At 41.3% G+C, this 22,522-nt stretch overlaps 1 protein-coding gene across 4 annotated transcripts in view; it reads left to right on the top strand.

The window, feature by feature from the left end:
* AFG2A (AFG2 AAA ATPase homolog A) overlaps positions 1–15,947 on the top strand; it is a 356,296-nt gene extending 340,349 nt beyond the window's left edge. For all 4 annotated transcript variants that reach the window (XM_033856703.2, XM_073804854.1, XM_073804852.1 and 1 more), the window contains one exon: positions 15,000–15,947. In XM_033856703.2, coding sequence (XP_033712594.1) covers positions 15,000–15,176 — 177 coding nt within the window. In that variant the 3' untranslated portion in view covers positions 15,177–15,947. The remainder of the gene's footprint in view (positions 1–14,999) is intronic.
* The last annotated feature ends 6,575 nt before the right edge of the window (positions 15,948–22,522 follow it).

The following is a 22,522-nucleotide window of genomic DNA, read 5'->3' as shown; positions in this document are numbered from 1 at the left end:
GAGAAGAGCATTCCAGAAGGGGAACAACAAGAGCAAGTGATCTGAGCGAGACTGAGCTTTTTCCATGTTTACGAATAGTCAGGAAGCCAGTGTTGCTGGAGTGAAGGGAGTGAGGTGTTCCAGTGTCCTGTTGAAGAAAGTGGGAGGGGGTGGTTGATATCAAATGATAGATCAAGTAAGTTGAGAACTGAGGATTTACCATTGGTTTATGATCTTGACAGAGCAATCCAGGTAACAGGCGAATGGAGTTCACTGTACATTATTTTCTCTACTATTGTATATGTTTGAGTTTTTCCTAGTTAAAAAAAAAGTTTAAGTGAGAGGGGAAAAAAATATAATATTATTCCCTCCTTAAATATTCACTAAGGACTCCATCTCATCTATCTCCCCTTTCACCTCTATTCTCAAGAGAAAGAGTTGGTCAGGTTTACAAAGTGGGGTGGAGCTGGTGTGAAAGACACTTAAAATCATTTTTCAGACACTGAGAATGGAAGAATTAAGGCAAAGTTTTCCAAACTTGGAATACTGTCCATTTCATTCTTCCCCTCCTTAAGTCTTGTCGACACGTGTTTCTAGTTACATGCACAATTTTAATTGAATTTAGGGACTAGTCTCCAAATAAAATTTCCATTAACTTCCAAACTGAACAGCTCCAGACTCGAGCTTTGTAATCTATTAGCTATATCACCCCTCCCCGCACAAAGGAAGTTGAGTTTTTGTTTGCTTTTCTGATTTTCATTGAGACTTCTCTAGTTGCTAAGAAGGAGAATGGATTTAACACAAAGATAACATCTGTCTTTGACCATGACCCGTGTTAGAATCATCATTCAAAAACACTAGCTTTAGGTTTTCCTGTAGATTGCATAATCATTTCCAAAGAAGTTGGACCTTGTGGTTTTCCAACTTTATCATATTTTGTATAAGTACCGCGTGCTAACCGATGGTGCCACTGGAGCTCCATCTTTATCATATTTTGGATGATAACCTGTGATCCGAAAATCAGTTGTACAGCCCAGAATGTTATCTGGACCCCCTAATGAGCAGCACGATCTAAGAAAACGGCAGCTAGAAGCAGCTGGCCGCACTGAGGTATGCTGAGCACTGTTGTTTTGGAAGTATGGTTGGCAGGGCACTGCTGGGCACGAGGTCCATTTGGCACCTTTTCAGCAGAACGTTTTGATAATGTGTTGCCAAGACAGCATTCGAAGCAATGCATAAGTAACGCAAGGTTACATATACGTAGAGAAGAATAGAGGACACTTTTTAACATTCTCTTATTCCTCAACCAGCCAACATAGGCCTGCTCCAGTTGCCTATACTTCCAGGGTCCCAAGGATCTTCACCTTCTCCCCCCAGAAAACTACAGAGTTGTCATCACAACGTGACAACACACACATGGTTGATATGGTGCAGAGGAAATGACCTACCTGAATTTGGCTCTGTCATAATGCCCTTTCCCCAGCCGCAGTGACTGGGCCAAGCCGCTCGGAGACGTGCCACAGGAGTTTGGGTTACTAAGATGAGAATATGAGGACTGTCTGGTGGCTAAAACTGTAAGATGTAAAACACAGAAACTGTGCATTGTCGTGTTTTCTACCACGTGGAGAAAACCACTATGTGGTGAGAGAGAAATAAAGGTGAAGTACACAGAGAAGCATAGATCAAAATCGTGGACGGAGAACCAGCCCAGGTGGTCTGTGGAGGCCCAGCCGCACTACTGTCCTCAGGTTCTGTTAGATCCAATAATAGCCTTATAATGAATTTACCCTTTTGATTCAAATTGAGTTTCTGTCCCTAGCAGTCAACTAATACACAGCAGATGTCACAGATGATTGCAAATATTTGGAGACATTAAGAGAAGCTGAGGCAGAATTTAATCCACCTTGCTAAGAGGCGTTCACGTATGTAGTGTGAAAACTACTCATTAGTCCCTTCTGGTTGAAGTTAGCCTGGTCGTGTTTGTAACAAACACGACCGTTTGTTACAGTTAAAGAATACATGCCTTAAAGTCTTTTCAAGACTTGGGTTCCGGCCTTCCCTGGTGGCGCAGTGGTCGGGAGTCCGCCTGCCGATGCGGGGGACGCGGGTTCGTGCCCTGGTCCGGGAGGATCCCACATGCCGTGGAGCGGCTGGGCTTGTGCGCCATGGCCGCTGAGCCTGCGCGTCCGGAGCCTGTGCTCCGCAACGGGAGAGGCCACAACAGTGAGAGGCCCGCGTACCGCAAAAAAAAAAAAAAAAAAAAAAAAAGACTTGGGTTCCTTCTTAAAGAAAATAAAAGTGTTCATTAAAAGATTGATATAAAAAGTTAGTAATTCAGAGGTTAACCCAAAACTTAGCATAATCTTCCTTGGGAACGTTTGTATATGTGGGGCGAGGGGTTAAATTCCACAAATATTACTAAAATGAGCAATTGGCAGAAAGATGGTTTAAAATATTTTGTTTCAGCATGTAAAATCTCGTTTTATTACAGAATTATTTTGTTAAAGGCACAGCTATGCTGGGTTGCTGCCAGAGTGATGGGATCTTAACAGCCTAGTTAATTTTAAAAGATTTACAAATGCTGGGCTTCGAACTAATGATAGTAAAATGTACTTCACACTTTAATATAGTGCTTAAACTCATGCTACATCTTGTGAACTTAATATTGCATCTGCAGATGAGGGGGGTTATGGGTGTGTGAATGTAGATATTTTATTTCAAAGAGAACAGAGTTGGTGGGGGAGAGCAGGACAGACCTGTAAAATAACTCAGAATTTCTCCTGACTCTCACATTCTTCACTGTAATTATAAAATATGTACAGAAGATATTTGAACACACTGTATCAAAGATGGTATGGGTTTATTTCCAGTTAGATGCCAGCACAATAAAACGGAGGTGCTTGTTACCAAGGTGTAGCCTATCTTAAGTTTCGTGATTAGATCTCCAACTGAAAAAGTACAGCCCTTAAGAGGAAATTCTTGGCACTTGCTCCTCTTTACAACATTATAGGGTGCTTTTATGTGTATATTTTATCATTCATAAATGACTAAGATTGCAAAATAGTTTCCATTGTATCGTAATCCCCTTGTGTCCAGTTGACTCACCTCCGTGAAAAAAAATTCTGTTCAGTTAGAAATATCTACTGGTCTCTTTCCAATGATAAGTTTTTTGATGGTTAGAAATTTGACGGTTAGTTTAAAATGATGAGGTGAAATGTATGGGTACAGTCATGAGATTTACTAAATAGACCTCAAATTTACTAAATTTTACATCTTTAGATTTTAAAAACTATAGATGAATAATCTGTGCTTTAAAAATTCACCATTAGCTCCTTAAATATACCAACTGTTGCATTTCTCATAACAAACCAGTCCCACCAAGTGACAATCTAATACATCTTTTAAATTAAAAAAATATTGAATGTGATTTCTTCATTATCAACAAGTAGTGTCATCTGTTCTCCTTTTTCCACAACCCTTTCCATATCTGTGGATTGCTTTTATGGCCTTTCTCACAGTTTTTAGTTTATTCTTTACAAATGGAGACTTTCTGGCTCTTTTCATTGCTGAACTTGTCACACACCTTGTTCTCTCATTAGAATTCTTGTAAAGGAGTTTAGGTAACAGTAGTTGAGAAAGAATGTTTACGTTTCATAGGCCATTAAGTAATGGACTTAATGATCAGAAGAAAAAAACATGAATGTTTTGGTTAAAGCCTTCATAAACTGAATCATCTTTATTCTTCATCTGCATCTGGATTAAGAGTAACGGTAATGAAAAAATGATTAGCCAATGTGGCTTTTACAAGTATTTGTAATTTCTTTTTAAGTTATATTACATATATAATTTTTTAATTGTTAAAAGGCAAGCACTGTATCTTACTACTGGCTTTTAAATCAGTAAAATCAGAGCTCTTTTTTTTTTTTCCTTTTTAATGGACATTCAAGAAATAGTTCAAAGTGCATCTCATTCCTTATAAGACAACAGGCCAGATAGTTTTTCAGATAAGAAAACGACTTCCTCAGTTTCTAAATACCCTAGTGTGTAATGTTATTACCAAATATCAAAACCTACATATATTTAGATTTTAAAATTCACTTAATGGGCAATCTAAAATTACACATCGTTAATACGTGCCACTTGTAAATGCTGATCTTAACTTGGGAACTTGGGTTTTGTGTTCCTTAACTAATATGCTTAAATTTGCAGTCTTAGTGTCTTATTATCCTACCTTTTTTTTTTTTCAATAAATGAAATAGGATATAGATCTTTAGTTCCTCTTCATGTCAATAAAGACCTAAATAAGCACTTAGTTATACCTAGAGGCAGTTGTTGAATTGTTCCAGGGTACAAGAGGAAGGTCTAAGAAAGTAAAAACTACTTGTCTTTACTGTGATCAACTCTACTTCGTAACTTCTGTACTCCCCAGCTGTAGTAGTTCTAGCCCAGTTGCATTCTGGCCTAAGTCATCTGGAAAGGGGAAGGTAGATATTACAATGAAGGAGTCGTAGGAGTTAAGAGGATTTGAAGTGTAGTTACTATAGAGCAGTAGTTCTTAACCCTTTTGGGGTTATGGTTCTTTCTTAGAATATGATGAGAGCTTTGAACCGTCTCTCTACATATAAGAGTTTTCATAGGTTTCAGAATATTCTTAGACCCATCTAGCTATCCAGGGACCCTAGGTTAAAAATCTTTCTTATATAGCCAATAAACACACAAAACTGGTGAAGTAATACTTGAAATAGCATTCAGTTCATGTAACAAATAAGACAGTGTTGCTTTATTATTATTTGAGTTTAAAACAAAATAATATAATGTGAGCTTCTAAACAAATGGCTAATAAGCAACATAAGGATTATCTGTCAGAGGAAACAGAGACCACCTTAAAAATGTAAAAGAGAAGATATGTGAATATATACTCTTAGGTACTTTAGAGTATCTTATTTGATGGTGATATCACTTAATATAAGTCCATTTTTTTATTTATATGCTATTGGGAAAGAAGAGCTTTCCTTTCTTTCGGGACAATACTACTGTCAATGAGAATGACATCTGTAAAATAAGTGTAAGATAAATAATCATGTTGTCTTCTCACTCCCTGTCATGAGCTAATGGTATACTTAGCATTTGCTCACTGGGACCTGTCTTCAGATGCCCCTTAGCTAGCTAAGTATTGTCAAGTCATTTTTTTCTATTTAACACAGATAACCATTAACACCATACCATACTCTTTAAAATGACTTTAAGGATGGCAGGCAAGGCTGCTGATTAAGCAGGACCAGCCTGCAGCTGCTCGGAGAATGGGAAAGGAGAAAGGAGTTCATTATATATATTATATGGGTGTGGGAGGTGAAGGCGATCGAAAGGTGAAACTTCCACTTATAAAATGAGTGAGTCCTGGGGATGCGTAGCGCACAGCATGGTAACTATAGTTAATAACACTGTGTTGTGAACTTGAAAGTTGCAGAGAGAGTAGATCTTAAAAGTTCTTATCACAAGAAAAAGAAATAACTGATTGTGGTGATCATTTGACATCATATACATATAGTGAACCATCATGTTGTACTCCTGAAACTAATGCAATGTTCTATGTCAATTATATCTCGGGAAAAAAAAAAAAGGCGTAAAAGGTACTAACTACCAAATACCCCATTCTGTGGCCAGAGTCCAGAATCCCAAGCTAGACAAGATCCGGGGAAGGCTACCCAGAGCATCCCCGAAGCTCTGGAGTTTCAAAGGAGGCATTTTTCTGTGTGTGTTGGTGGGGCATGATGTGGGAGTTTGCAGTGAAGACGGTTGGCAGATAATGAAACACGGGGTATATTAAAACTGGCTTAACACCCCTGCTTACACCTTCCCCCAGCCACTGCTTCCCAAGCTCCCACAACACTGGCAGGGAGGATCCAACCCTCCAGACTTCGAGAGGAGTCCTAGAGCTAGCTGAACTTTGCTTGGTCCCCTCTCCCTAGAATATCCCCTGCTGTGCCCTTCTCTCCTCTTTGCGGGGGGCCTAGCTCTCCCATTCCTAAGTGCTTTTTACCCAAAGTTTGGTGCCTCTTGCAAGAGCTTCAGTAGCCTTCTGGGCGTAACTTGGTCATCAGCACGCCCCCCAAGGGCTCACAAATACACACCTAGATGACCCATTGTGCCCCAGACATTATTGCTTTTTTGGTCTACAGTAGGCAGTTATCTTGGCTCCAGTTGTCACAGCAAGAGCTGCATGTGTATGTGTGTTTGTGTGTATTTAAAACAAAAAAATGTAAAAACTACATCTCTGTTCAGAGGTGAGCTCAGCAGTAGACCTTTTTGTAGACTCCCGAAGGTCAAGGGGCTTGGTACGTTTGGGGAGTACAGCAGGGCCAAGGCTGGCGAGCCTACATGGAACTTGTAATCTAGTGAGCCTACATGGAACTTGTAATCTAGTGAGGAGGCAGACATTTACCACTAATAACTCTCTACCTGACAATTGTGATATGACAGAACAGTAGTACAGGCTGCCACCAGACCATAAGGCAAGGGATCCTAAAGCATCCAGGTGTGGGGAGGTAGTGAAGTTGCCGCTGGGAGCGCCTCTCAGTGGAAACAGTCACACTGAACCCTGAAGGGCAAGTACGTTAAACCAGTACTTTGCACCATCTTGTCGCATGAAGGTGGGACTCTGTTTTCTTCACTGCCCTGCTCCCCAGGGCCTGGAGCCTTGTAGGTGGTCAGTAAAGATTTGTTGAGTAAATGGATGAATGGAGGGCTCCCAGCATCTGTTTGCCTTTCTCACCCCTCTCCTTCCCTACCACGAGGTTCTTGTTCTCTCTATACCCGTACCAGTTGGCGTGTTCTTCAAAACTAAAAATACTCCTTTTTATCTTGTTATGGGTTCAATTAATGTTAGAAACTTTTAAAGTTCCCACAGCTGCAGTTGGTTGTAGAAACAATAAGAATAAAAACCCCAGCTCTTTCCCTCTGTGGGGTGATCAATTCTTTTGTAAATTTTAAAAAAACAAAAACAGTTATGGGTTTCTCCATGCAAGTAATAATGACTGGATGTACATATACTTCAGCTATATATTTTAGAGACCTCATAATAACTTACATCAGCAGAATTAAGCAACCCAGGGGTTTTTCCCCCTTCTCTAACATCACTAGGCTTCTAGAAATTCTTTCCTTTTGACTCTGTACTCTGTATGGCACTCTAGATTGTATGATCTTCACATAATCCCAGATGGATTCGTATCATAAAGCTTATTTTGCAGACAATCCAAGAGCAGTAGTTCGGTGATTCCTTAAATCTGAAACTTGCCCTCCAAAATTCTCACTTCTAGCCTCCCACGCTCGCTGAGGTGGTATTTTAAAGAACTCTGAATAAACGCCGCTTGCTCCCCTCCAGTTCGCTTCCCCGGCTGGCGCTGTGCTCTGCTCTGCTCTGCGTTCTCGGCAGTTCGGGGCACCCCTGGCCGCGTTTGCGCCTGTGGCAGTCTGACTCCATCTGCTGCTCTATGGCCAGGAAACTGCTGCGGTCCCCTCAGTCACATCTTTCAGGCCCGGCCACTCAGCCAGCTTTCACCGCGTCTCAATGGGGCCGGGGAGAATGGGTCCTCGGCGTCCGCGTGAGCACATAATCTCCCAGGTAGCCTCCTCCTTGAAGCACCTCCAGTGCAGGCTATTCGCAAACAGCAGGACTCCGCTCTCTGCTGGGTTCCTAATCCCTCAGACACGTAAGGGAAGTTGGTCGCGGGGCTGTGAAAGTGAAAAGGAAAGCGAGGGGCGGGGGGCTGAGCGCGCACCACGTCCCCCGCCCCTCGCCACAGTCAGCGCCAGCTGCGGCCCAATTAGGCGCAGCAGGGCACAGGTGTTCCAGACAGAAGATGCTTTTAGCAAAACCACTTTCCTGAAAATACCTAAGACTTTTTAGAGCACCGCAGCGCATTCCTTTTGGTGGATTCTTTAAAGCTGTTTAGTACACTTGAAATACAAAGAAGCTGAAAAGCACATTTAGGCCTCACTGGGAGGCAAGCTTTCTTCGCGCCGAACATCAGGAGCGGCGGAGAGAGGGGAGCCCTGCCTCTGTGGATCCGGCGTGTAGTTGCCCAAGAAGGGGCCTGGGGGCGTCTCTCTTCTCCGGCTCCGTCTCCCCATGTAGCCTACTCTGTACTGTGCAGTTCACCTACTCACGCATGTTCATATCCTTGTACCCATAAATTCCTGTCCCTAGGATGCAGTTGTAGGTTTCCTATGAACTATTTAAAAAGCAGCCCTGACATGTGCTGATTAAAGTAGGTAAGTGAACTCAGCTCTCCGGAGCCACTATTTTATCATCTGAGGTCTCCCTATAAATAAGCCTCCTCTTCTGGCACATTTAAAATCACTGACTTCTTTTTCTCCACAGATCTGAGTACACTCTGTGCCTGCGGGATGGGGTGATGGGAGCCAAACAGAACTTCAGTTGGTTGTTTAAGCCGCCTTCAGAAGTTTGTTACCCTTCCGTTTTTCTGGAGGATACAGATAAGCTCTGAGAGGTAGTTAGGAGCTTAGTAGTGGCGGTTGTGTTAGAATCTCAGCATCCCTGTTGGAAGCGAGCAGCTCCTAGGCCTACTTGGGGCAGCAGCCCTTCTTCCCAGGCTTACATGCCCTCAAGGGTTGTGTTCCTGTTGTCACTGTCGTGATCTGTTTACAGTCAATAGAAAAGAAGTGCAGGTTACTACCCGGGCCTCATCTGGAATGGAAATGACTGTGCTTGAAGTTTTATTGGGTTCCTCATCTCAGTGCACCCGGAGAACTTGTAGTGCTGCTGTGAAACTGAAAAGAACAAGGGAAGGGTCACAGCACAGGAGGAATGAATACCCAAAATAGTGCCCGACATTTTCAAGTTTTCCTTCCTGTTGATTAGTTTTTGGTAAACAGTTTTTGCCTTGACTGTCATTCTTAATCACGTCGTTTTAAAAAATTGCCGCTGCCTGTTTAGAAACCATGTTGGTTTTAATTTTCGCAATGAGCCTGTTTCTGTTTCACAAAGCTGAGCCACCTGTTTAAACTCTTCTTGTTTCATGGATTGAGGCAAAGAACCGTAGGCTGTGTATAAGAGGTTTCGGGTTTTTTTTCCACAGTGAAGTAAGACATTGTTCTTATTCTTCGTGGCATTCAGAATTCTGCACAATTGCCTCTTTTGCCCTTTTGCATTTAAAAGTGAGGTAATTAGATTTCCCAAGGTTCAATGGTCAAGAGCCTTCTCACCCTGGGAAGTTGCCTCTCCACACCCCTCACAAGGGGAGTTGTCTCACGTAATCCAGTTATTGCTGTATTGTTGTTCTAAAGGCACTGCTTTTTCAGAGGACAAGCATAGCATGAAAATTCATACTCATATGTCCCGTTGCTTATATTGCCGAGTTATGTTTTTTCCAGCAATTGAAAACAATTACTGTTTTCCTCAGTGACTTTGTTTTGAGGATTTCTAAACATTTTCATAAAAGTCTTTTCCTTTCTTACCTTTTAGGAGCTCATCTCAAATATGCCTAAATCTTTCACATAGAGATTTCTTGCTTATTTTGTTATTTTTCAGATATCTGATAGATCTATTATTACTGCTGAACGAATGGAAAGAGGATTTGTGACGTTGGCACCAAAAACTGGGTGTCACGGCCACTGAAACACAGCCTGTCTTAGTCGCTCTGACAGTGAGACCTTAGGCCCACTCTGCTAGTCTTTTGTCTTGTTTACTCATTTCCCCAAACAGATAACATTTTCACCTTTCAGCAAAGCACGTATCTATTCTTTAAAACAACACAGAATACACTCTCTGTGTATTCTGTAAATACACGCTGGCTTTACAGAGCCAGCCAAAACATTTTGCTTTTACAGCCTAATGGCAAAAACAACCTGACTGGTAATTGGCTAAAAATTCATTTAAATGATCTAGTCTGCAGCCTTTGGGGGAAGAGGACAGACAAGATGGTGAAGGAATTAGGGGAAAGCTTCCAAAATCCTTTTTGCCAAAGATGTTAAGGCACCTAAGTGCCAAGAGTTTTCTTTCTAAACGGGTAAACATTCCAGACAGTCTGTGACTCAAATTTGCATGTTTGTCTACACCCCTCAGTGAGGTTCTTCTGGGGCCTCATGGGGAAAATTCATCTGAATTCCCCCATCACTGAAACAGTCCCAGACTCCGTGTGCTTTCAAAAGTGATGCCAGCAGAAGGATGAGCTGTGTGGTCCCTGTATACACTGTAGATGTATATATACATATACATACACTCATTCAATTTTCTTACAAACTTTAGAGAGAGTAATGAGAAAGGTCCTAGTTTCAACTGAAGGTCCTTCTTCTCAGCTTCCATAGTATTCATTCCCAAATAGAGAGGTGTATTAGCAAATTTATCTGAAAAGAACTCACCTTTCCAAGCTTAATACAGAAAAGTCTTCAGTAATTAACTGATGCCAGATTACTTTCATCAAGTGAGACAATAGATAACCATTTGCACAATTTTTTAAACAAATCTTCCACTTTGGTTCTGTAAACCAATATATATTACTGCATTGTGGGTAAATTTGGGGGAATCTTTCTCAATTAAAGTGCAGTTTTCTCCCCCATGACAACACGGGAAGAAATTTCCTGTCCCTGTATGACAAATTTTGATACCTAAGGAAGCATCCCTCAAACTAACAGGCATACTTGTATTCTTGCTAAAATTCCTGTTACTTCTAAGGAAAGAACTAGATTCAAAGTAGGGCCCCAGACCGAAACATTTGCTTAAAATGAACATACATCACAGTGTTAAATAATTTTTCTTACTGAGTTTATCATTCCGAAAACTTAAATGTAACTGACAAAGTCTAGGTCATATGGAACTTAAGTAAAAATATTACAAGATATTGGCCAAATGTTAGAAATATGTATATAACATGCACTTTTGGAAAATCTGTGGATAGTTAAGGAACTGTTCAGTTCAATTCAACAAATGCGCGTGGACTACGTGCAGGTCCAGGGCACAAGTGTGTGCTGTGGCTGCTGCCTTTTGACTCCGTTAAACAGACTGGTCCTCCTCCAGTCTCTCTTGCTCAGCCCTTTCCCTTTTCTCTCTATGCTGGAATAGGCGAGAGCAAAAGAAAAAAGGATATAAGCTAGGCAAGATTGAGCTGCTTGGTGTGGGTGAGCACCTCCCAGAGTGCGTGCTGAAGGTCAGCAGTAGCCCTAAAGGTAACCATTTGTAGGTGTTCTGCCAAAAACAGAGGACAGGTGGAAAGTTCTGTGGGAAACACCAGCTTAAAAGAATTAAGCAGGTCATCACTGCTAGGCCTCACAGAAACCTTTAGCATTCTGCTGTGCTTTGTGGGAGACAGAGCATATACAGTGTTACCTAAAACCTATTTGACCATGACATACTTCTTCCTCTGAAAAGACACCGATATGTCAAGGGGAATGCTGGCATGGGCCATGAAAACAAGCAGGAAAGCTGCACTTTTCTTGGGAAGCATGGTATCTTGGAACTCACGCCAAAATAAATGACCCAGGGCAAATAGAAACCAGCCATCATGAAATGGATCTCCTAAGAATACTTGCATTTCCGGGCCTGTCTTCTTATTGAAGTTAGGAGAGAAGAACCAATAATCTGATTAATGTTTTTCCTTTTGGAATTTCTACTAAAAAGCCCTTTTATGGGGAAAAAAATAAAAACAAAGGATCTTTTAGGAGTTATGCTGTCAGCTGCTAGTGCATCATCTGCTTGTGAGCTGGGTTTAGAGCATTAGAGATGACTGTCATCGACTAGCCTTCACTGTCATTATGGCCCACGTGACTTCTGAAAACTATCATTGTTATTTTTAGTGACATTTTCACGATAGAATTACTCTTTTTTTTTTTTACCCCCTCCATTTGGGATACTGAGGCTAGATCCTTGTAATTCCCGGTTTCTTTCTCGCCACCTTGCTCGCTTTATTTCTTCTGCTCAGAATGCCCCTTCCTTTCCTGTGTGCATATCTAAATTCTGTCCTTCCCACTCCAGTTTATGAACCAATAATTTCTTCCTTCTTTCCATACCAAAGCACTTTCCTTTTGCCTTGCTAGTGGTACCTCTTAATGCTATGTGTTGGACATCTCTGGACCCTCCAGCTGGCCTCACCTAGTTGTTGCACAGAGTAACCAGCCATTCAGTGGACGTTGATTGATGAGTGACGGGTTAATTATGAGTAGAGTTCTATTTCCTCTCAATTACTTGTTGTATATTGCTAAGCAAATATGATAGGAAAATAAAAGTGGCAGAAAGGATTGCCTAATTGACTGGTTCTTCAGGGCATCCCTTGTAAATAAAAAGAAACAGGATAAGGTTTATTGAAGCAAGTGTTGAATTCAGGCAGCCCTCAGCCACGCTAGAACTGCAAACAGCTGGGCTCCTTCTACACAACGGAAGACAGCTTCATATGAGGTGCTTGAGTACCAGTATTCAGCTGCTCTGTTTCCCTTGTCATTGTCTCCCAGAGATTCTAAAGGTCATCTCTGTCTAATCCAAACATTTCTTAGCGCTTTAGTCAAAACTCTGTCCAAGTTTTCTATACCTCACAATTCTGTAGAAATTGTTAATTAAGGGTCAGGCCAGTATTAAATATAGTTGGCAAATTACTGTGAAATGTTAACATATACCGAAGGCCCCAAGTTACTAACATCCAGCTTTCAAATGGCAGTTACTGCTCTGACCACCACCAGTGCCCCCCCTGCCACTGCCGTAGAAGCTAAGGGCAAAGAGCAGTTTACAGCTTAGAGGAGAATCTATAGATGCAGATATGAAGGAAGGAAGGTTGATCTGCAAAGAGGAACTGCTCAGGGGAGCCGACCCCAAGGGCGGCCTTCGAGGCCTCAATGACCTCTCTTCCCACTACCTACATTTCCCTACCTTGCCATGTTAGGCTACTTGAGATTCCAGTTATTAGAGGAGTATAATCGTTTCTTCTTCTCCCAGTTTGACTACTGTGTATTGAGAGAGGAAGCCTTACTAGACTGTTGGTTCACTTTCTCAAATGCGCCAGCAATATTAGCCACCCGGCCACATGAACCAAATTCCAGGAGTTTTGAGGGGTTCCAGGCAGCCTTGCGCCTCCCCTTCCTTCCTCAGCCCAACCCAACCTCCCTCCCCCGCCACTCACCACCACCCTATTTGCCGTGCTTCCATCAGGCTCCACACACACCTCTACGAGGGGGTCACTGCATGTACAAAACCTGGGGCACAAGTCCCACAGCAAGTAATTAGTGAAGTCATTAGTAATTGTCTAGCACACATGGTAGGTGTTCAGTGAATGTTTGTAGCCGTTATGTGCTGGGTCCAGTATTCTCTGAGGGAAGTGTCAGGTATGAAGTGTGCAAGACATGGCATTGGCCCAGTGGTGGCAACCTCTCTACCTGACTTAGCCTGAGGGGGGAGCCACACAGTGGAAACCTTTCCTGTACTGTCTCAGAGAAGCAGCTAGAACGGCACCAGCAAGCAGGAAATTCAGTCCTCTTTGGCTCTTCCAGTGATTCTTCTTCCTACTTTTCAGCCTTGCAACCATCGCTTCAGATTCTTGCACAGATGAAAGAAGTGCTGCTCAGATGGAGGGGAGGAGGGGATTGAGCTCTCCGTACTTGGTCCCTTCACCTCCTTCTGGAGGTCCCTAAGGTTCCTTTGGAACAGAATAGAACCAGTTTGCCATGGGGGCGTTTTATGTGCTTTTACTGTGCTTATTAAATATCACATCTGATTTTCAAATAGCCCTTTTTGCACCAGAATATGTGATGAAGTTGTTTCGCTAATCCTTAGAAGTTTCGTTTTTTCCTTCAACAAGTTGGTAGCCATTCTTTTTGGAAAAGCATTAACATGCATAACCACTATAGTCGACTTCAGTGCCCATTACCGAAGCCCAGAACTAACGGTTACATTGTCGTAATTTGACAAAGCCATCTAAATCTATGCATGTTTTTTTGAAAGCTCCCTAAACATGCTGCTAAATCCCCTAAAGAGCTACTAAACTGCTTTGGCAGCCATTAGCCCAGCATAAGCAGAGGAACTCTTTTCAGTAAGTGAACAAACAGAGAAAATATGCTGAATGGCCGGACAAATGTGTTTCAGCTGGCCCTTTCATTTACCGATATAAGGGTGCAGTCCATATCAATCACTGTTTTCCCTGTTGCCCTGAAAATCACAATATCTCTTTTCATCCCACAGGCTCTTTTCACCACAGTAATGTGTCTTTAGAATGACACTGGCATCAGCCCGCTTCCGCTGTCTGAAGTCCAGAGAGCTTAAAACACATTTCAGGATTCAAGACTTGAACCTTCCTCCCTTCCGTTTTCCTACCGCGCACTCTCTCCTCCCTCCCTCTAGCATCCACTCCACCCCCTCCCCAGCTTCTTTTCAATTCTCCCAGCTTTCCTCGCTGAGTAAACAGAATTCACTTCTCTGTTCTAATGCAGCTCTCCAAAGTAAACGGAGACAACTCTATCTGATATTCCTAAGATTTAAGAACTCATTAAGGAGATGCACATAAAGAAATGCTTTTACATGTTGGTAATAGATCAAAGGTTGAAAGGAATGTGGAAATTCTGTGCTGTGACAAGGTGTGCTGATGTGCAGGTCCTCACTCTACATCAGTGCCTCCTTCCCCGGCCCTCCCCTCATCACCGGGCTTCTCCCCGTCCACCCCACCACCACAGGCACACTCATCCTTTGTCACCCCGTGTTAGAGGTCTGTGCCTGCACGTCTGCTCCACCTTTACAATTGTAAGCTCCTTAAGAGCAAAGGCCATAACATATATCTTTTTGCCGCTCCTGGATCTCGGTACTTAATACGTTGTTTTGAAATGAAGGTGATTACTTTTTATCCTTTTGAAAACTCAAGTGGAATGACTCCCAAAGATAAATTTTAGGGATAGGCTTTTAGTTGTAGAAGTTACCACGGATGAATATTTGAAATGTTAACATTTCTAAAAAACAGTATTGATTGTTTTCTCTCTCCTTTTTTTGTTGTTGTTTTTGTTTTTGTTTTTGTGTGTTTGTATTGTTTCAGATTATAGCCGTATGTAGAGAGGCAGCCCTTCTGGCTCTGGAAGAAGACATTCAAGCCAACTGCATTATGAAAAAACACTTTACTCAAGCCTTGAGCACCGTGACACCCAGACTTCCTGAATCATTGAGACGTTTCTATGAAGATTATCAAAACAAGAGTGGGCTGCATGCGCTTTGAGAAAATATACATATTCATTATGCTAAAAGTACTTTCTAGAGAAAACTTGTTTCTTTTTTAAAGAGTGTCAGAATAGCCCTTAATAAGCAAAATGTCTGAAATACGTTGACTAGATTGAGGGGCCTCAGTTCTTATAGACATTTTGAATCATATGGCAACAATGAAAATATCCATGAAAAATCTCTGGACAAGAGTTTAAGTCAGTTTTATCCGGAAATGTGTGCTGAGTTTTAAAAGGCAAACTTTTAGCTTTTTCATTAATTTGACCTGGTTCATTCCTCCCATGAAATGCTTTCCTTACTCCAGAATCCATTTCAGTGCATTTCCAAATACCAAAACTGTGGGCATCAGTTTTATAAAAGAACATAGAAGATGCGTGTAGATGAAAGCGCGGTGAAAATTATTTACAAACCTTTAATTCTGAAGGCCAGCCCATGAAATGGCTAAAGCACCAGCTAGGCTTATGTGACCTTGTTTCCAAATACGTATTTGTTCTCATTATAATTCAGACTTAACATTTTCGCTTTAGCCTTCTTAACCTCTACTTATGGCAATTAAAAAAAGAATTCAGAGTTATTTCACATACTCTAATGGCCTTTGGAAGTTTAAAAAATTGGAAATATAAGCCCAGTCCAGACCTAGAAGTACTTGTGTTTTTTTTTCTTTTTCTTATTTTCATAAAAATGCTATAAATTAACCATATGAGGTATTCGTGTTTTAACTTGTATGCATTTCCAGGTTACCAATAAACTTCTTCAGTTCAAAGAAAAACCAACTTGTACTCTTAATCATATTGTCTAACATTGCATTCTAAATATCTGTATTTATGCTCCAGATTATTTATCCTTGAGCTTTCTTGACACTTTGATAATCCATAAATATCCTTGAAAAAGCTGTTGGAAATTGATTGGTTGACTTCCAGTTCAGAAGCTGGCAATGGGAAGAATGTGCACTTAAACCCAGTCACTGTAGATCTTTGAAAATTCCCAGAAAGACAAGTCAGGCGAGAAATACCTGATTATCAAAATAACAGGGCTGTACAGTTTTGTGGTGGTAGACATTCTGAAATCACATCTCAACTGTTTCATCCTTTGACTATCAGAAATAGATTTGCAGGCTTCCGGTGGCGCAACGGTTAAGAACCCGCCTGCCAATACAGTGGACACGGGTTCGGGCCCTGGTCCGGGAAGATCCCACATGCCGTGGAGCAACTAAGCCCATGTGCCACAACCACTGAAGCCTGCGCTGTAGAGCCTGCGAGCCACAACTACTGAGCCCACACTCCGCATCTCCTGAAGCCCGTGTGCACCTAGAGCCCGTGCTCCACAACAAGAGAAGCCACCGCAATGAGAAACCCGCACACCGCAACAAAGAGTAGCCCCCGCTCGCCACAACTAGAGAAAGCCCGCGCGCAGCAACGAAGACCCAACACAGCCAAAAATCATAAACAAAAATAAATAAATTTTTTGTTAAAAGTAGATTTGCAAGGGGTTTTTACCCAGACTACATTGGTTTATTAGTACATAAAACCACCCAAGGGACGAAGAATGTTACTACTATTTAGAAATGTGCTGGGAATTCCCTGGCCGTCCAGTGGTTAGGACTCTGCGCTTTCACTTCTGAGGGCCTGCGTTCAATCCCTGGTCAGGGAACTAAGATCCCACAAGCCATGTGCGGCCAAAAAAATATATATATAAATGTGCTGTCAAATAAAATAGTCACTAGTCACATGGCTATTTGAGATTTTAATTAAAATTAAATAATATTAAAAATATAGTTCATCAGACATGTTAGCCACATTCCAAATGTTCAAAGGCCACATGTGACAAGTGTCTGCCATATTGGACAGAATAGATTGTAGAACATTTCCATCACTCAGAAAGTTCTGTTGGACTCTCTTGATTTAGAAAATAAGGCTTACACATTGAAATAAATAGAACCTCAGGGCTTCCCTGGTGGCGCAGTGGTTGAGAGTCCGCCTGCCGTTGCAGGGGACATGGGTTCGTGCCCCAGTCCGGGAAGGAGTGGCTGGGCCTGTGAGCCATGGCCGCTGGGCCTGCGCATCCAGGGCCTGTGCTCCGCAACGGGAGAGGCCACAACAGTGAGAGGCCCACGTACCGCAAAAAAAAAAAAAAAAAAAAATAGAACCTCAAAGTTACTTTTGTGCTTCCCATTATCCCTTTAGTCATTAGGAGACCGTAACTTCCCTCTAAGTGCTGGGGCACAAGAAAATAAGAGAAAAACTTACCCCCAAAGGCCTAAACAGGAAAATTAAATCCCATTGCCAATAAACGAAAAACCAGAACAATAAGCTTGAACCAACACTGAGGCTCTCGGGCTGGGGCTGGGTACTGGGGAGGAGGAGGGCAACCTCATGAGCAAGGAGCTTAGGTGTTAATGGCCACTCAGACCCTTCAGCCCATACAATGTTTGAAGTTGAGACTGAGCCCCATACATAATGTTGAGATCTTTAAAGACCAACACCTTCAGTGTAAGGGCAGACTAGACATCCTCCCACAGGCCAGGGAGACCACAAGGAACTTCTCTTGACTTGGTCTGTGCTTTGGAATAAAAGAGAGGCTTGACTATGGGCTCACCCGACCATGGCTTCAGGGGTTGAATTCACACAAACTCTGACACAGAGCTTAAAACCTAGAAATAAACATGAAGACAGAATCCAGGCTAGAAATATCCTTTGGGTGACTAGCAGTTGCACTAGTTGGAGGAATATATCCTCACCCTGGCCACAGAGGATTCCAGCAGCTAAAACCCTGCTTACAGAGTTCATAATCCCAAAGGATACGGAGCAGTGGAGCGTCACGCTCTGCTGGCTGAGTATAAATTCGTGCAGCCACTTTGGAAAACAACTGGCATGTCTAATAACCCTGTAACCCCAACAGTTCTTCAAGTGTGTATCTCAGAGCAAGCTATTCAATAAAGTAATGAATGAGAAAATCATAGCACCATTATTTGTAAGTAGTAAGAAACTGGAAACAATCTAAATATCCATCAGTAACAGAATGGATTTCTATGGAATACTCATACAATACGGTACCCGTGGCAGTTAAAAAAAAAGAAAAAAAAGCTGTATGTAAAACAGAGGAATCTCAAAAGCAAAAAGAATGTTTCATAAGCACGCTTAACAATATTTATTTAACATTTAAGGCATGCAAAATAATATGTTGTTTCTGCGGACATGTAGTAAAAGACTACGTGAATGGAAACATAAAGCACCAAGTACTGGGAAGGAATTTCCTCAGGGGAGAGAAGTTGAGATGTTGCATATCTTAAGCTGAGTGATGGGAATACAGATGTTGATTGTAATACAGTCTATACTTTTTGCATGCCTAAGTATTTTATGACAACTTTTAAAAGATGACTTTAAACTGACATGTTACGGTGCAAGGGCAAAATGCACCTATAGCCATGTTCTACGTTCTAACTAACATCACAATCCTATTCACCCCGTTCCATGGACTTCCAGTGCAATCCACAATGCCCACAATTCCATGTGTCTGGAAAATCAGGGGTACCGGGTATGATGGAATTAAATGCAAGCAGGGAAATAAGAGATCAGGCTCTTATGACCCAGGAAACAAGCTGAAAGAATTTTTTTGTTTTCTACTAGCTTTTTTTTTTTTTTTTTTTTCTTTTTGCGGTACGCGGGCCTCTCACTGCTGTGGCCTCTCCCGTTGCGGAGCACAGGCTCCGGACGCGCAGGCTCAGCAGCCATGGCTCACGGGCCCAGCCGCTCCGCGGCATGTGGGATCTTCCCAGACTGGGGCACGAACCTGTGTCCCCTGCATCGGCAGGCGGACTCTCAACCACTGCGCCACCAGGGAAGCCCTCTACTAGCTTTTTTTAATTTCCAGTTTTATTGAGATATAATTGACCTAGAGCACTGTATAAGTTTAAAGTGTGCAGCATAATGATTTGACTTAGATCATGAGATGATGACCACAATTAGCTTAGCGAACATCCATCATCTCAAACTGATACAAAATTAAAGAAATAGAAAAACAATATTTTTCCTTGTGAGGTTGGAAGAAATTAGTTGGTGAAAGTTAGTGTTTAGGTGCTACATGTCTTGCAGCGGGTGGGAGAAATTAAATCTGGGAGTCAGACATCTGTTTCCATGGCACTGTGATCATGCAAAGAGTTGGAATTTAAGAACTTGAAAAGATTGTAGAGCACTACATCTTTAGTCTATTCCAAACCAGTTATATTTTATATCTTTAGGTAGCTAATTATTACTGTCGAAAGGCAATGGTAGTCCTTGATTTGAAGTTTGTGCCCTTTCTACAACAGTAACGGTAAAGGTCTGAGCCACGCAAAGGAGCAGGTCAGGTGTTGCTGATTAGAGTTTACCCTGTTTGATCCATGGTGGTCTGACTTCTAATTCCAGAATCTCATGTTTATGGACTTAAAAAGAGTGTATGATCCTATTATCTGGGATAGTTTGTGATTGAATACACGGTATAATTCATGGAAAGTTTAAGTTCAGCAAGGAAAGAAAATGCCTATCGCTTCCTGTCTTTTTGGTATTTTGGCATCTGTTTGGTCAAAAGTTTGTCATCGGTTCAGATTCTTTCCAGGGTTTGGGGATATTCACATTGACGAGCTTTTTGCAGCGCGCCAAGGGATTTTAGTTTGAATAGTGAAATTAATGTTTCCTTCTAACAACAAAACTTAGAAGAATGGCTTCTAACTTTTACTTCTTTGTGACCAAGAAAATGTATTTTTAAGCTTAATACCGACCACCCTAACTTAGTTTGAAAAATATTCAGTTCTGTGTTATTGCTAATATGTAAAACAGGTTTTAAAAATAATGTATAAGCTTTCCATTTTGGAAAAATAATTATTGAATTTATAGAAAAACCAAACCTGGGTGTATGTTTCATTTATCTTAATCAGGGGAAGGCTATAGAAAAGTTGCTCTAAAGGTAGAATAAAATAATTTCCCTGGCCTGTTGTTACTTAAATTCCTGAATGTGAGGTTGTTAGAGGGTTGGTTCATTCTGTCACGTTTCTCTGAGTCCTCCTTTAAAGATGGGCACGCACCAAAGCACTTACGGAATTAACAGGAGTTTCCAAATACGGTTGACATAGAAATTCTAGTTCTCCAAATGATTTGCTTTCCTTCCTTCCGTTTTCATTATACCAGTTGTGTGCATGGATAGACTTTACCTAACGTCTATGTCAAATATAACCCAGCAGCCTGCATCTTTGGTGGGGGTCTCTTTTGGGGAACAGAATTCACTAGCAAATTGAAGCAGACAAATTTACAAGGTTTTTAATGGTTCACAAAATCATTGGGAAATGTGTAGACTCTTCTTTCAAGACTTAGTGATAAACGTACCTGGGAAGATGTTTAAAGTATCACACACAGCAAAGCCCAAGGAAATTAAAAGAAAGAAAAATAGAGCTCATCTATGCTGAAATTAGAGAACAGATAAACCATGGGTGTTCTACGGGTTGGCCTCCAATTCATGTTAGAGTTAGGAGATCTGCGACTGGTACTCAGAATAAGAGTTGGCTAAAGGGTCGGAATATTATGCTTCGTTGTTTAGATGTGTGAAGTATTGGGATGAATATTAGAACAAGGATTGAGAGTAGCAGTGCTAGGACTCCTCCTAGTTTGTTGGGAATTGATCGTAGTATTGCGTATGCAAATAGAAAATATCACTCTGGTTTAATGTGTGCTGGGGTGCAAATGTGTGGAAATGCCAGGTAAGGCTGGTTGAGACCAGTTGTTACTATTATTAGGTCTAGTTGGCTGGAGGTGGAGAAAGCAATAATTTTTTTGATATCGTTTTGGGTGAGGGCACTGCATGTTAAATATTTCAAAGGCTATCTGTCAGGTACAATTTGGACCAACTTGAAAATGTGCTCTATAATCACCATGCAATAAAACTGAAAATAAGAAATGTAGAAACAACAATAATAACAAAAACACCAACTACTCAGAAGTTCAAAATTCATTTTGAAGTAATTCTTTGATCAAAGAAGAAGTCAAAATCAAAATAGTGGAATATCTGGAAAATAATAATGAAAATACTTACATCAAAATTTATGGTTCATTTCCATATAGCTACCTCTCAAAAAATTTTAAGCACAGATGGTTTTATAGGCAAACATTCATTTAGATCTTCAACCTGATCCTTGTTATGCTATTTAAACTGTTTCAGAGCATAAAGCAAAAGAAATCCGAATTCTTGCTATGACTAGCAAACTGCCAGCCCCCCTTCGCTAGCTACATATCAAAATCTTTAAAAGAAGTACTTTAAAAAATGATGACTCAAAATCAGATAATAATTTAGCATATTAATAGATCAAAGTAGAAAACAATGCGCTCAGTTTTATGGAATTCGACATCCGTTTCTCATTTTTTAACAAAGTAAAGATAACATTAACGTGCTAAAAATAGTCATCCTAAGCCAATGGGCAGTAACATGATTAAATATCAGAAGTGATTTTCTAATTTTGTTATAAAATCGATATCCCCATCTGTGTTTCATCCAGGACGACTTGGAGATAAAAATATTTTTAGTGTGTAAAAACTAATAATAAATAAATATCAGAAGCTAGAGCAGTTGTTCATCTTAATTCCTCGAGTGCCAGCCAATGAAGGCATACATGGAAGTAGAGTAAAAAAAACCCGAGGTAATTCACTGAGGGATTATGATGCAACTAATACAGCCTCAGACTTCACTGGCTGTTACGACAAAGTAAGTTCGCATTTTCTTTTGTACCCAATTTATGTCTTTAAGCCTTCGTCCTCCAATAACCAAAAGTCCATTCTACTGATTTTGCCTCTTCAAGTATTTTCTGGGGCTCCCCCATTAACAGACTTCAATGTTTGTTAAGTACATAATGGCGGTAGCTTAGTACCAGTTCCTTGCTGTCCACTCATCCCCCACCAACAGGTTCCTCCAGCTCCGTGCTGCTCTCCCTCTTTCTTCCCCCCAGTTTAGACAGCGACCTTACCTCAACTCCCCCAGTGCATAGGCTAAGGCTAGGCTGTGACGTTTTAGAAAACTGATAATAGAGAACCATTACAATGATGAAAACATTTTAGTTTCATACTGGATATCAGGGCTCCTAGAGTCTGTACCCGTGTTCCTCCATGGGCAAATGATCTCTTTCTACTACCCTGTCAAAAGAACCAGCCTATCACATGCTAACTGCAGTGTCCTTCACTGTGTGCCCCAATCAGGACACAGAGTAATTTCTGCCATTCTGCCCACCATGGAAGCCACTGTCATCTATGGTGCAGAGTCATCTAACTCAACTGTCCCCCAAATTTTCATTCTAGAAAGATTTTTGTTTTAATTTTTGAATATCTA

The sequence above is a fragment of the Tursiops truncatus genome, chromosome 5 (assembly GCF_011762595.2).
Source record: "Tursiops truncatus isolate mTurTru1 chromosome 5, mTurTru1.mat.Y, whole genome shotgun sequence".
Classification (NCBI taxonomy): domain Eukaryota; kingdom Metazoa; phylum Chordata; class Mammalia; order Artiodactyla; family Delphinidae; genus Tursiops; species Tursiops truncatus.
This window is presented reverse-complemented; position numbering and strand designations above follow the sequence as displayed.